At 65.7% G+C, this 13,374-nt stretch overlaps 2 protein-coding genes across 6 annotated transcripts in view; one reads left to right on the forward strand and one right to left on the reverse strand.

Moving 5' to 3' along the window:
• The first annotated feature begins 5,525 nt into the window (after nucleotides 1-5,525).
• LOC119567111 (heat shock protein beta-7-like) lies at nucleotides 5,526-7,787 on the forward strand. The gene is made up of 3 exons (XM_037909504.2): nucleotides 5,526-5,757; nucleotides 6,815-6,966; nucleotides 7,169-7,787. Exons 1-3 carry the CDS (start codon nucleotides 5,577-5,579, stop codon nucleotides 7,355-7,357), a joined length of 522 nt encoding a protein of 173 aa, XP_037765432.1. The 5' UTR covers nucleotides 5,526-5,576; the 3' UTR covers nucleotides 7,358-7,787.
• A 414-nt stretch (nucleotides 7,788-8,201) lies between these two features.
• CLCN2 (chloride voltage-gated channel 2) overlaps nucleotides 8,202-13,374 on the reverse strand; it is a 44,989-nt gene continuing 39,816 nt past the window's right edge. For 4 of the 5 annotated variants that reach the window (XM_043522811.1, XM_037908733.2, XM_043522813.1 and 1 more), the window contains 4 exons: nucleotides 11,982-12,020; nucleotides 10,410-10,514; nucleotides 9,969-10,055; nucleotides 8,203-9,646 (listed from right to left, as the gene is read on the reverse strand). In XM_043522811.1, coding sequence (XP_043378746.1) covers nucleotides 9,452-9,646; nucleotides 9,969-10,055; nucleotides 10,410-10,514; nucleotides 11,982-12,020 — 426 coding nt within the window. In that variant the 3' untranslated portion in view covers nucleotides 8,203-9,451. Of the gene's footprint in view, nucleotides 9,647-9,968; nucleotides 10,056-10,409; nucleotides 10,515-11,981; nucleotides 12,021-13,374 lie in introns of all 5 variants that reach the window. The other variant, XM_043522809.1, reaches the window with a different exon arrangement.

Raw genomic sequence — 13,374 nt, forward strand, 5'->3', positions numbered from 1 at the left:
CCACAGGCCAGTGGGAAACAAAACCTAAGTCCCAGCTGTGGTGAGTGCCGCAGGTCCCTGTCCCTCTAGCTGAGGTGGGAGCCCCCTCCCCTCCGGCAGGGGGGCTGTGGCTGGCTCCCGGCAGCTGCCGCTTTTTGCCTTACGGTTCAGGAATGCTGAGCCTGGCACGCAGTGGAAATGCAGGGGCCCGGCGAGATCTCAGCCTCGCCCTGCAGGTTCTTCCTTGCTGTCCTGGCTGTGACGGCCCCATAGCATTTGCCGCCCCATGTCAGGCTGTAGCTCCAACAAGTCGGCAGGCACCAGCCCCTGATGTTTGAGAGGCACGGGGGGCTGGGCTGGGTGCCTGGACTATGACTCACGTCTGTGCTCCTTCACTCAGGCGCTAAATGGTGCCACATGTGACCCTGGGAGACCTTGGGCATCGGAGCCCCTGCACAGTGCATGTGCCCACAGCCTGGGGAGACAGGGCAAAGCCGGGTGAGGTGGGGGGGGAGAACGTGGCAGCCACCCCCAAACTGGGCTTGTTCGTGGTTAAGGGATCCTGCAGCTTTAAGGGTCCTGCTTGGCTGCTAGCTGGTGCTCACAGGTAGGGCCCTGATGGGGAGCTGGCTAGGAAGGGATGGCAGCGCCCCTCGGCCTGTGTGGGTGCCCAGGGGGAAGGGGGGGGCTGGACCATGCCTTGCAGGGGCAGCACCCAGGCACTGCCAGGTGGAGCAAGACTGGCTGGGTGCTGATGGGGCTACTCGCCCTGCATTGCTCCCAGCAGTGATTCCCAGGGACAGGGCAGGGCCCCAAGCAAGGGGGCTACCTTGGGCAGTGAGAGCTGCAGCTTCTGCCCCTTCTGCTCTAGCCAAACCCCGGGCCATAGGGAGTTCTAGCACCCATGGCCAGCCTGGGCGGGCCCAGGCCCTGGTGTGCTTGGCCGGGCCATTCTTCCCACCCCCCATGCTATGGCCTCCCCCATGCACCCAATGGCTTGTGTCCATCCCCCCTCACTATAAGCTCTGACTTGTCCCATCCCTCCCTTCCCCCCCCCACTGGCTCGTTCCACCCTCCTACAGGTACACAATGGCCTGTCATTCCCTCCCACCATGGCCTTCCCCATGCATCCAATGGCTTGTGTCCCCCCCCAAGCTATGACTTGTCCCATCCTCCATGCCTGTTCCACCCACCCACCCGCACAGACACAGTGGCCTGTCATTTCCCCCTCCCAGCCTCCCCCACTCTATGGCCTTCCCCAATGGCTTGTGTCCCCCCTGCCCCCACACACAATGGCCTGTCCTGTGTCCCCGCTCCACAGTGGCTTGTTTCCACCTCTCACACACAAAGTTGCCTGCCCCCCCCACCCCCACTGTAGCCTGTTCCGTCCCCAGCCCTGCCACTGACCCGTCCAGTTCCCCCCGACACACACTCTATGGGCGGTTTCCCTCTCTCCCCCCCCCCCCCCCCCCGGCACACACAATGGCTTGTCTCCCCCCCAGTGCCGGATTGCACCCTGGCCAGTTCCAGTGTCTGCTACGTCATGTTTACCAGTGCAATTCATTAAAGCAACGGGTGGGCCGTGAGCGTTGCTGCCTGGCTGCCGGGGGACCCTCTCGTCCCCAGTCCCCGATCCCCCCCGCCACTTCACACTGCCCTGCAGTCCCCAAATGTGCCAAACACTCCTCCTGCAGGAGCCAGTGCGGGACCTGGTTGCGGGGAGCCCCTAGGCTATGAGGCTGCCTGGGGCCCCTGTGCTGCCCCCCAGGTCCCCGGAGCTCCCAGCAGGGCCTGCCCCCTCCTGCTTTACTGGAATTCAACCAGCTGATCAAGTGCCTAAACTAGGGTTCAGGGCCGGCCTGTGGAGCTCCTGAGGAACTGACTCCGGGCAAGGGGAGGTTGCATCTGACCCCGGGGCTCGGCCCGCTCCCCAACCTGGCTCTCGAGCAGCCAGTCCGTGCCTGCACCTTGGCAGAGCGTCTCCCTGCCTCAGAGATGCCTGCTGGATGCTGAGTAGCACCGGGCATTGCCCGGGACTGCCCCAGTCTCTGGCCAGTGCGTCTGCTCAGGGCCCGGGATGGGGAGTGAATGGGGGTCAAGCTGTCACCGTCTCCCTGCAGAGAACCGGGGATGTGGGAGGGTGTTAGCAAGCTCTTGGGCCAGAGAGTCAGTGTCCGGGGTCCAGGGATGGATCCCAGGGCACTGGGACACGTTGTGCTGGGAAGCTGCCTGACCCAGGGAGGCGGGCAGTGCCATTGTCCCGTCTAGGCCATGGGCCTGAGGAGGAAACGTGCCTCTAATTGGAGGGCTGATGCTGCTCCCCTAAGGCAGCAGTGACTTTCCAGCCGGGTGACATGAGGCCAAACCTGCTTCCGCCAGCGGGCACGTGGCTTGCTCACAACCCAGGGGCAGGCAGCGGGGCCTGAGGGCTTGGGGACGGTGTCCCAGAATGGCTGGCACAGGCTTAGCGCTTGCAGTGACCTTGTAGCAGACAGCAAGGGGACATGGAATTAGGTTTTCTCCACTGTGCATGGTGGTTTGCTATCGTAGGGCCGCATGAGTGCTGTGGGCTGTGCATGCTGCTTTGTTATTGCAGGGGTGAGTGCAAGCACTGGACCATGCATGCTGCTTTGTTATTGTAGGGGTGAGTGCAAGCGCTGGGCTGTGCATGCTGGCTTGTTATTGTAGGGTTGCTTGCACAAGGTCTGAGTCAAAGCCCTTTGAAGTCACTGGAAAGCCTCCCCTGGCTCCCCCAGGCTGTGGATTGGGCCCAGAGGCGAGCACGAGCGAGCTCTGTGCCTTCTCTGGATTGCTCGCCTGCGAGCCCCAGACCCTGCACCCCTGACGGGCTGGGCTGGAAGCTTCTCCCCAGGCCCTGGTGCCTGAGCCATCCTGAGTGGGTGGCACGGTGGGCTGCTAGCTCTAAATGCTCGGGGGGGAGGTGGTTCTCGCTGGGCAGGGGGAGCAACTGGCTCTTTTAACCCGGCCAGGGAACCCCAGGATTTGGGGGAGGAAGGGGAAGCTGACCTGCTCCTCCCCAACCCTCTGCCACGGACCCCTTCAATCTTCCCTCCCATTGGAGTCAGTGGGACCCCCAGGAGATCTGGGACAGGCTAAGGTTTATATGGGCCCTTGGCAGCAGTCTCTCCTGGGGCACTCCCCACCCCATGTTTCCCCACATAGCCCAGGCCCCACTGTGCCCCACCCCGGCAGTGCCCACAGGCCGCTCCCCACCGCTGTTGTCGGGCAGCCCCCCGAGGAATGAGTCTGAGTCTGGTCCCAGCAGGGAGCAGGTGTTTGCATCCCCCCCCATGTCCTCACACCACGGACTCTGGCCCCCTTGCTGATAGGCTGTGGGCTCCCCACCCTCTAAGGGACTGCACCCTCCCTCGCTCTGGGAGACACTGGCAGGTGGGCTCCCCGGGGCAGTGCTGGCACACAGATGGGCACTGCCTGCAAGGGTCTGAAACGCCCCTTCCCCCAGGAACATAAGGCAGCTCCGCCAGCCCCTGCTCCCTGCTTGGAGTGGGCGACAGTGGCCCTGTGCCAGCGGGCCGGAGGCTCGGCCGTCAGAGGGGCAGCTCCCACGCTGCAGCCGTGGGGCAGAGGTGGTGGGAGACCATGCTGGTCGCTAGCCCCTCCCGTCCGAGAGACTCCGGGCACATTCACAAACACTCCCGTGTTAACCCCGCCCATGCCCAGGGCGTGGGCATCACCCCTTTATGACAGCTGGGGAAACAGAGGCACGGGGAGGGGACGGCCCAGATCCTTAAAGGTATTTAGTCACTGAATGCCCACTGAGTTCGATGGGAGTTAGTCTCCTCCATACCCTTGCTGATCGGTGCTGAAGTGGCATGCCCAAATGAGGAAAAGAACCCAGGAGTCCTGAGCCCTAGACATCTGCCCTACCCATTACAGCACGCTCTCTCCTAAGGAGCCTGGCTCGCAGAGGGGCTGCCCCTCCCCCCGACACCCCAGAGAACCTAATAACGCAGCATCTGGAAAGGGAAAGGCAACTAGGAGGGGGTGGCTAGCAGCGCTGGGCAATTACTAGTCCCTGGGCCTTCCCCAGCCTGTGGCAGGAGCAGGTGACTCCAATTGCATTTCCCCACCTGAAGGGGCTATGCAGGCATGTGGCCGCGTGGTGTGCGTACGTGTGTGCTTGTGGTGCCCACATACAGGTGGGTGTGTGTGCACACGCATGTGAGGGGTGGGCGTGTGCATAGGCACATGGATGTGAGGGGCGATGTGTATGTGCCGGGAGGTGAGGTGTGGGTGTCCATGTCATGCACAAATGTGAGGGGTGGTGCGCGTGTGTGTGTGTTGCACAGGTCTGAGGGGAGATGTGTGCATGCACACTGCTGTGAGGGATGTGTGTGTGTGTGTGTGTGTGTATGAGGGGGAGGAGGGGTGACCACACATGGATGTGAGGGGAGGGATGTGTGTGTACTCACTGATGTGAGGGGAGGGGTGTGTGCATGCACATGGCTGTGAGGGGAAGGGGGTGTGTACACACAGATGTGATAGGGGTGTGTGTACTCACCAATGTGAGGGGAGGGATGTGTGTATTCACACAGATGTGATGGGAGGGGTGTGTGTACTCACCGATGTGAGGGGAGGGATGTGTGTATTCACACAGATGTGATGGGAGGGGTGTGTGTCCTCACCGATGTGAGGGGAGGGATGTGTGTATTCACACAGATGTGATGGGAGGGGTGTGTGTCCTCACCGATGTGAGGGGAGGGGTGTGTGTATTCACACAGATGTGATGGGAGGGGTGTGTGTCCTCACCGATGTGAGGGGAGGGGTGTGTGTATTCACACAGATGTGAGGGGAGGGATGTGTGTGTACACACACGGATGTGCTGGGCAGTGTGTGTGTGTAGTGGGGCAGCAGGCTGGGAGTGGGGAGGAGTGTCCCGTGGACCCTGTCTTGGTCCCCAGGAGCCATCCCCGGGGCCGCGTGGCCTCGCACTGTGCTTGGGGACCGTGAGCCGCCGGCCTGGCCCTGTGGCCGCTGAGAGCCGCTCTCTGTTGTCCTGTGTCCCAGCTGCCTGTGGCCGTCCTGCCAGGCCTTGAATAAAACGAGTCTTGTTACTGCAGTGCCGTGTGGGCGCGTCCTTGGTGGGTCTCAGCCACTTCCCTCCAGGGGCGCCTTGCGTTCCCCAGGGGCCCGACCCCGGCGGGGACAACGGCCAGCAGGGGCCAGGGTGACCACCTCTGGGCGGGCCGGATCTCGAGGGAATGGCATCCCAGGGTCCTGCCCCCCTGCGCCATAGGGTCCTGCTGAAGTACCCCAACCATGGCCAGTCCTGCCCGAGAGTCCCCTTCCCTGCTCCAAAGGGGGTCCAGCCCCTTCTCCATCCCCGGGGGCTGCGGTGGCCATGGTGATGCTGGCCCCCCCCCACTCTCCACATGCATGCGGCCCTGCCAGGCGCTATCTGGGAACAGGGCCGCCTTATCTCGCATTCCAGGGGCCGGTGCCATCGGACACCTTGCTAATTATGGGCATCTCCAGGCTCTGGCCGCCTTCCCGCCCCTCCCCTCGCTCCCTCTCCCAGCAGTGACCCGTCTCCTCCGCGGGCCGGCACCAGCGCCATGGCGTCCGTCAGCTCGTCCTCCACCTATCGCTCGGAGCGGATCAGCACCTACAGCCAGAACGCGCCCCCCGCCGAGCCCTGCTTCGAGCCCCGCGGGCGCTTTGGGGAGGAGGGGGACAGGAGCTCCCTGCGCCACGGCCCCTTCGCCGCGCGGGCCCGGGACTCTTATGGATACACAGGTGGGGGCCATGGGTGTGGGGGGACCCACCCCCCCACGTGCCTCAGGGTGCTGCAGCCACTGCTTGCACAGGGGCAGGATGGTGGGGAGGGGCTCGTGGGCCAAAGAAGGTGAGAGCCTACTACTGCTACCAGCTCCCGGAATCCCTCCTGTTGGGCGAGTGGGTGAGGCCTGTGCTTTCAGCGCTATGGTCCTGGTTCAAAGCCCCTGACCACCCAGGCAGGTCCTTGCCTTTACACCCAGGGAGGGGAAGGAGATGCAGCCCCATGGGGTCTGGGGTGGCCAGTCAGCCTCTGCAATCCCCAGAGGCCCAGGGTTGTGCTCACCCTTCGGGGTGAGGGTTCTTCATCCCATGCCCCCCTTCCAGGCCCCCCAGCTTGTTAGCCAACCCCCACCACTCAATCGTCCCATCCCCCACTAGCCAGACCCCCACCCCAGCAATCATGTCTCCCTCCCCCCCCGCCCCCCGCCCACCGGCTAGCCAGATCCCCTTCCAGCCCCCTGGCTTGCCAGCTAGATCCCACCCCCATCAATCCTCTGATCTCCCACTACCCAGACCCCCCCTTCCAACACGCCCCCCCCCCACCCTGGCTTGCTAGTCAAATGCCCCCTTGAGTCAACCCCGACTGCCAGCAGACCCCCTACCAAAAGCCAGAGAGCCCCATGAGCAGGCAGCCCCTCCCCCATGCCTGCTCTACAACTAGCCTGGTTGTCCTGAGCAAAATCAAGGGACCAGCCCCCACCCCCGCTGCAAAGGCACCTCGGGGTGACAGACACAGCCAGCACCAGCCACACCCGCTGCACCAGCAGCGCACCATGGGAGGAGGCGGCTTGGCTTTCTCCCTGCCTGCCGGGTGCCAGCCCCCGCTTGCACCCCACCACTGCCCCCCGACACCCCACTGTGACCCCTCCCATAGCTCCTACTGACACCCCCCACTACGCCGCCACGCCCCACGGCTCGCCAGGCCGTCTCAGCACCTGCCACACAGTGCGGCCCCCGGGCCTCTGTGGGCTCCTGGGGCCTCATCCCTCCCCCCTCACTGCCCCGCTCCGTGCAGGGTCTCCGGGCTCCGTGCGCCCCTGCAGCCTGGGCAGCAACGTGCGAGCCGGGGGCGACACGTACCAGGTGACGGCCGACGTGAGCCAGTTCGAGCCGCAGGACGTGGTGGTGACCACGTACAACTACCACATCATCATCCAGGCCGAGAAGGTGAGGAGCTGGGGTCGGGGGGAGCGAACCAGGCACGGCGGGAATGGGGTGGTTGGGACAGGAGCAGGGAGTTGCCCCCTGCCCCCACGCCTGCCCCAGTCCCTATGGCGCCCCCTCCTGGGAGAGGCGGGGCTGAACGGGGCTGTGCTCAGCAGGAACATGGCTCGTGCCCGCTCTCACGGGGTGTTTGTTTCCCTGGTAGGTGGCAGAGGACGGCACCGTCTCCAACACGTTCACCCACAAGTGCCAGCTCCCCGAGGACATGGACCCCCTGTCTGTCAGCTGTGCCCTCACCGACGCGGGCCTGCTGGTCATCAAGGCCAAGCGCGGCGTGGCTGCCAAGGCGGGCGAGACGCCCCCGCCGCTGTACCGCACCGAGGTCCAGCTGTGAAGCCCCTGGGCACATCACCCCCCCCCCCCCCCGCAACCTGACAGATGAGCTGGGCAGCTGCCCCGCCACCCCGCCCTCCCCAGGGCTTCTGGGAGCTCACCCTGGCACACATGCGCTGCTATTTGGCCACGTTTCGAGGGCGGGGGCAGCCTGGCGGGGTCCAGCATGCCCCGCGGTAAGGCAGGCTGGCTCAGTAAGGGGCCGGGCAGGCTGGGACCAGGCGCTCCATGGGCCTGCCCAGCTGCATGGCTGGGGCACGCATGCTGCTCCTGGCGTGCCAAGGGCTGCCCTGGGCCAGGCTGAGCAAGTCACTCACCCAAGCCCGTTGCACGGGGGCTCCCTGGGCCTGGGCGCCGTCCTGTGGGGGGGGGCCGTGCTACTGGCCCGTGGCTCACCCCGGCTCCTGTTTGGAATAAAGGTTTCTCCCACCCACGGCTGCGTCTGGGTCATTCCTCGCGGCCTGCGGCTTGCCCCAGCCCCCCCCCCCACTCTGGGCGCTCACCCGCCCCTTGGTACAACACAGCAGCCTCCTCTGCTGGTGACGCATGTCTCAGCCCCTTACCCCGACTTGCCAGGACCCTGCATCCCGCGCCGCCCCCCCCCCCCGTGCGCTCCGGCCGCTCCCTGAACCCGCTGCTGGCTGCAGAGCTGCCTCCAGGGGCTGCACGGTCCCACCCGCCAAGCCCACCCGGCCCCCAGCTGTTTCGGTGCAGCAGCTCCCTCCAGTGGCTGGTTGGGGTAGGAGCGGCACGCAGGCCCCCCCTTTCCCCCCCCCGCCGGTCCCTTTGGTGTTGCAAGGCAGCTGGTGCCCGGCTCAGGCTGGCTCCCCTTGCCCCAGCTGGTGCCAGGCTGTAGCAATGTGCCCCACCCCCCAGCCCAGGTGCATCAGAGGTGCCTGGCATGCAGCAGCCGCTCGTTGAGTCACTTTATTGCTCTATTTATAAAGTCCTTTTATTAAATTAATATAAAAATCTCTGTATTTACATCCTGGCCCGCGCAGGGCCCAGAGAGACCCGGTCGCTGCCCCCCCTGGCTCCGAGCCCCTGGGACCCTGCCCAGGGCCAGGCAAGAGCAGCCATGCTGGGGTGGGGGGGCTCAGTGAGACTGGCCGGGGGGGGGCGGAAATGCTTGCGCTGTTCACCCTGGGCTCCAAGCCAAACTCACCTCTGGCCTCGGCTAAGCCCAGCTGCCCTCTCCCCACTGCGCCCTCGCCCCGTTCCACAAACCACCCCCAGAGGTAGCATGGTTGACAGACTCGACGGGAGATTGACTAGTGAGGGGGGGGCCTGAGGCTCAGGACTGAGGAGCACCGGCAGGTCGAGCCAAGGGGGAGGGCTGTGGGTTGGGATTCAGGGGCACTGGCAGAGCTGGGTGGGGGGCAGAGCCCATGGCATGTGTAACCAGGGGAGGGGAGCAGCTGTGGGTCGGGATTCAGGGGCACTGGCTGAGCTGGGGCTGGAGGGCCCAGGGGTGAGACAGTTGCAGAGTCGGGGGCGGGGGGATTAGCACTCAGTGCTGTTTGGGGACCAAGGGGCCCCTGGCAGCGGGGGGTGGTGCTGGATATGGCATTCTGCCCCCAGGAGCCCTGCGCCAGCTGCCCAGAGAACCTCGCATGCGGAGCCCAGGGGCTGGACTTGGTTCACCCTTCCTCTTCACCACACAGGGGCTGCCGGGGCCCAGGGGCTGGACTCGGTTCACCCTTCCTCTTCACCACACAGGGGCTGCCGGGGCCCAGGGGCTGGACTTGGTTCACCCTTCCTCTTCACCACACAGGGGCTGCCGGGGCCCAGGGGCTGGACTTGGTTCACCCTTCCTCTTCACCACACAGGGGCTGCCGGGGCCCAGGGGCTGGACTTGGTTCACCCTTCCTCTTCACCACACAGGGGCTGCCGGGGCAGCTCCTGGGGCAGGGCTGATGGCAGTGGCTTGCTGGGGCTCTGGCTCCTCCGCTGGCAGGCGGCGAGTCTGGCAGCGCAGGGTGCCAGGGCTGCAGGCACAAAGGTGCAGTGGCACCGGTGCCACGGCCGCGGGGGCTGGCGGTGTCTGCCGTGTCCATCGGCAGCCGGGGCGGGCTCTACCCACCGGCTCCACCCCTCACGGGCACTTGTCGTCCGTCTCGGAGGGGCTGGACTCGCGGGGGATGGAGAGGTGCCGGCACCGGTCCCACAGCTGGTGGATGTCCGCAGTCTCCATCTCGCTGCTGCTGGCAGTGCTGTCCCGGAAGCTGGCCAGGGGCGGCCGGACCTTCACGCCCTTGGCAGTGACTGAGCCCTCGATGGCCTTGCGCAGCTGGGGGCAGACAAGGCTCAGCCATGTGGCATGAGGCACCCTCCCCGCCCATGTCCCCAGCTGCATGAGGGCACCTGGGGCCCTTCTCCCCCACCCCCAGCTGCAGGAAGCACAGGGAGGGGTGTGCAGGAGGGTCTCCAGAGACACGCTCCCCGGAGATTGGTGGCACCCTATGCTCCTGGGCTCAGGGTGGGGGGAAGGCACCATTGCTCACCCCCCAGGAGAGCTCAGGGGTTCTGTTCCTGCCTCCATGTGACGAGTCCCATAGGGCTGATTCCCCCCCTTCCCGGGGTGTTTGGGAGGTACCCCAGGACCTGCTCACCTCTTTGAGGGACACCATGCCAACGAGGCGCCCAATGCTGGTCACATACGCGTGGTCCACGCCCAGGAGCGAGAAGATGGTGTGAGTCTGCAACAGAGACGGGGCTCAGGGTCTGCGGGGCGGGGAGCTGGCCAGGCCCCACTGGGGCTTGGGGCCCACAGGGCTGGGAGAGCCAGAGGGGACCCCGCACTGGGGGAGTCTGCTGAGACGCAGCCCTGCGCACACTGCAGAGGATGTGGGGGGTGGATCTGCAGGGTTCAGAGCTGAACCAGCCATGCCAACGTGGGGAAGGGGCAATATTGATGAGCCCGGGGAGCCAGGCCCCAGGGCAGAGGACACGAGATAGGGAGCTGGGCACGGGCTGTCAATGCACCCCTGCGCTGTGCACATGCAGCCAGCTGCCGGGCGCCCCAAGGAGCACGGGACCCCTGCCCACCCCACCTTGTGCAGGGAGGTGCTCTCCACCAGCTGGAAGGGAGCAGGGTCGATCTTGCTGTTGTTGAAGTTCACGGGCTCGTCCAGCTGCTGCTTCTCCCACTCCATGATCTGAAAGGCAGAGGGGCCGTGAGCGCCAGAGACGGGGGGAGAGGCGGGGTGGGCCTCAATGGATGGGCAGGGCAGTCCAAAGCCCAGTGCTCTCCCAATGCTCCACCTGCAGCCCCATGCCCTGCCCAAGGCGGGGGAGTGGGGGGGAAGGGAGGGCACTGCCTGGCTCAGGGGCAAGAAACAGGACACACGGAGGTGACAGCTTTGATCCAGGCCCAGGACCGGGGGACTGGCTGGATATGGCGGGCAGGGAATGGGACATGCAGCCTTTCCCCCTAGAGGATGCTCGCTCCCATCTGGCCCCAGGGTGGAGGACTGGCCGGCTCAGGGGATGGGGAATGGGACGCCCCCACTAGGGGTGATGGCTTGCATCCAGCCCCACGGGAGCAGGCCCCGTTGGTTACCGGGGGTTGGGTGCCCAGCTCGACAGCCCCCCTGGCGGGTGCCCGACTGTCACTCCCTGGCCCCGCTCAGCACAAGGCCAAGGCTGCATGGGCCCATGGGCAGAGCCTCCTCGCCCTCAGCTGCACGGGGCAGCGGGCTCCCCTGGCAGGAGCGGGCATCCCGGCCATGCTGCCGGTGGCCCAGCAGGGTGGCGCATGCGGCTCCCCCTGAGCTGCAGGGGCTATTCGAGCCCAGCCCTGCCATCAGCCGCTGCCGCAGTGGGACCTGCCTCCTCTGCCTGGCACGTGCACAGGAGCCCCGCAGCCTCGCCCCACACCTGGGGGGCTCCTCCTCCCCTCCCCAGTGCCCAGGGCCTCCCCCCGGGCCCCGCCTGGCTAGGTTTTGCCCATGGAGGGGCAGCTCTGACAACATTTAATGTGAGGGAATTGAGGCGATCCTCTCCCAGCTGCCTCCCCCTACAGGACTGAGCCTCTGCAGCCAGTCCCTCTCCCCTCCCCACCTCCGCTCCTTGTCCCCCCACTGCTACCTCCCCCCATCCCCTCCACGGGACCCATGGGCAGCATGGGGGAGGGGAAGAGCAGGGGGCGGGACTGCCCTGCCTCCAGCCCCCTGGAGAGCAGAGCTGGGCAGGGGCCCTGGGGAGCAGGACCTCTCAGCTCCTGGCAGGCGGAATGGCTGGGGCGGGAGGGGCATATTAGCTGGGCGAGTGACACGGGTGGTGCCATGAGGACTTGGCAAGGCAGAGCAGGCTCCCCAGGGCCCGGCGGCCCCCAAGCTGTGGGGGGGGGAGTGGTCCCCTCGCTGCGCCCAGGAAGTGTGGGCTTCAGCAGAGCCAGAGGAGCAGGGCAGACGGCTCCCTTTGCTCTGTGCCAGCTGGCCCAGGGGCAGCTCCTGACCAAGGGGTGAGGGAGACTCAGCCCTGGGCATCCCACCAGTGTGGCCCTCACCCTGGGGAGGGACAGGGCCCGGCTGACTGGCCCCCAGGAAAGGGCTCAGGGCCCTTCCATCTGCAGGGTGCCACAGTGGCAGGGCCTGGTGCGTGGTGCCCCTGCTGGCACTCACCTCGGAGGGGCTCATCTCGCCAGGCAGCTCATACTGGTCCTGCAAGGGAGGGAGGCGGAGTGTTAGCCAGGCTGGGGGACGTGGAGCTGGTGTGTGCCACGGAGCCAGGGTGGGCATGATCGTGCCTGAGCGGGCACTGACTAGGTGAGCTTGGGGCTCCCTCCAGCCTCCCGGCTCAGAGCACAGTGCTGATTGTGGGCAAGGAGCAACCCGGCCCACCAACACTCCCTGCTGCGCCCAGATCCCCACTCTTCCCCCTTCAGCCCAGCTCAGCTCCCTCACCCTGCCTTGTCTCAGGCCCCTCACATTGCCCCGCTTGAGCCTGGATTTCCCCCCTCCCTATGCCCTGCATCCCAGCTCCCCTGACTCTGGCTCTGCAGGACGCTACTGGCCACAGAAGCCAGGCTGAACCCCCCCGCTCAGCTCCCCCCTCGATGCCCCAGACACCTGCTCTCCACACTCCCTCTCCCCATGCTGCTCCAGAGCTCACTCCTCTGCTGCAGGGAGCAGTCCCCCTGCCTGCCCTGCCCAAGGCCCAGGACCCAAGGAGGGTGCAGGGGTTCAGGCTCGAGCCTGGGAGCTGCAGGTTCTAGTCCCTGCCCCACCATATATTCCCCTTTGGTGAGTCCCCCAAGCCCAGAGGCCCAAGGTATTTAGACACTGAACTCCCATCCCAGCTATGTCAATGGAGGTTAGGAGCCCAAATACCTCGGAGGGTCTGGGCTTTTGTCCTTCTGTGCCTCAGGTCTCATCCAGTGCTCAGCTGCTCCTGGGTCAATGGCAGAAGCAGGGGGATCTGCCTCTCTGGTTTGCCTGCCCGGGCGGGGGCTGGCTGCAGTGTTACTCCCCCTCTCAGCCGGCGGCCTCCCCTTGCTCCGGGCCTCCTACATCTGGGGGCCTCCCGTGAACACACTCCAAGCTCAGCCCCCTCCCCCGAAAGCTGGCGCCGTGCCCCTCTCACAAGGGGCTGCACGTAGTTGGGGGCGCCTGGCTCTAGGGAGGGATCACAGGCCCCTTTGCGCTGGCAGCCCCTCGCTGCTCGCAGCCTGGCGCGCCCTCAGCCGTGCTCCTCTGCCCCGCAGGGGCTCCCGGAGCCGCCTCTGCAGTCTGGCTCATCCCAGGCCAGACAGGCACCGGCTCCACCGCCCCACCGGGAGGGGAGCACCCACAGGGAGAGCTCACTGGGGGAGGGGAGGTAGATCGGCAGGGGAAGGAGCGATGATCTAGGATGCGCTAATTTCCGAGTGGATCGTCGCCGGATTGGTCAGTTGGAAGGAGCGTTAAAAGGCTTCCATTGGATCAGCTGGGAGAGGGGAATCAGCTCAGCTCGGGAGGTATTGATTTCTGATTGGCTGGTAGGAGTGGATCATTGCCAGATTAGTCGGTTTGAAGG

Source organism: Chelonia mydas, chromosome 9 (assembly GCF_015237465.2).
Source record: "Chelonia mydas isolate rCheMyd1 chromosome 9, rCheMyd1.pri.v2, whole genome shotgun sequence".
NCBI lineage: Eukaryota > Metazoa > Chordata > Testudines > Cheloniidae > Chelonia > Chelonia mydas.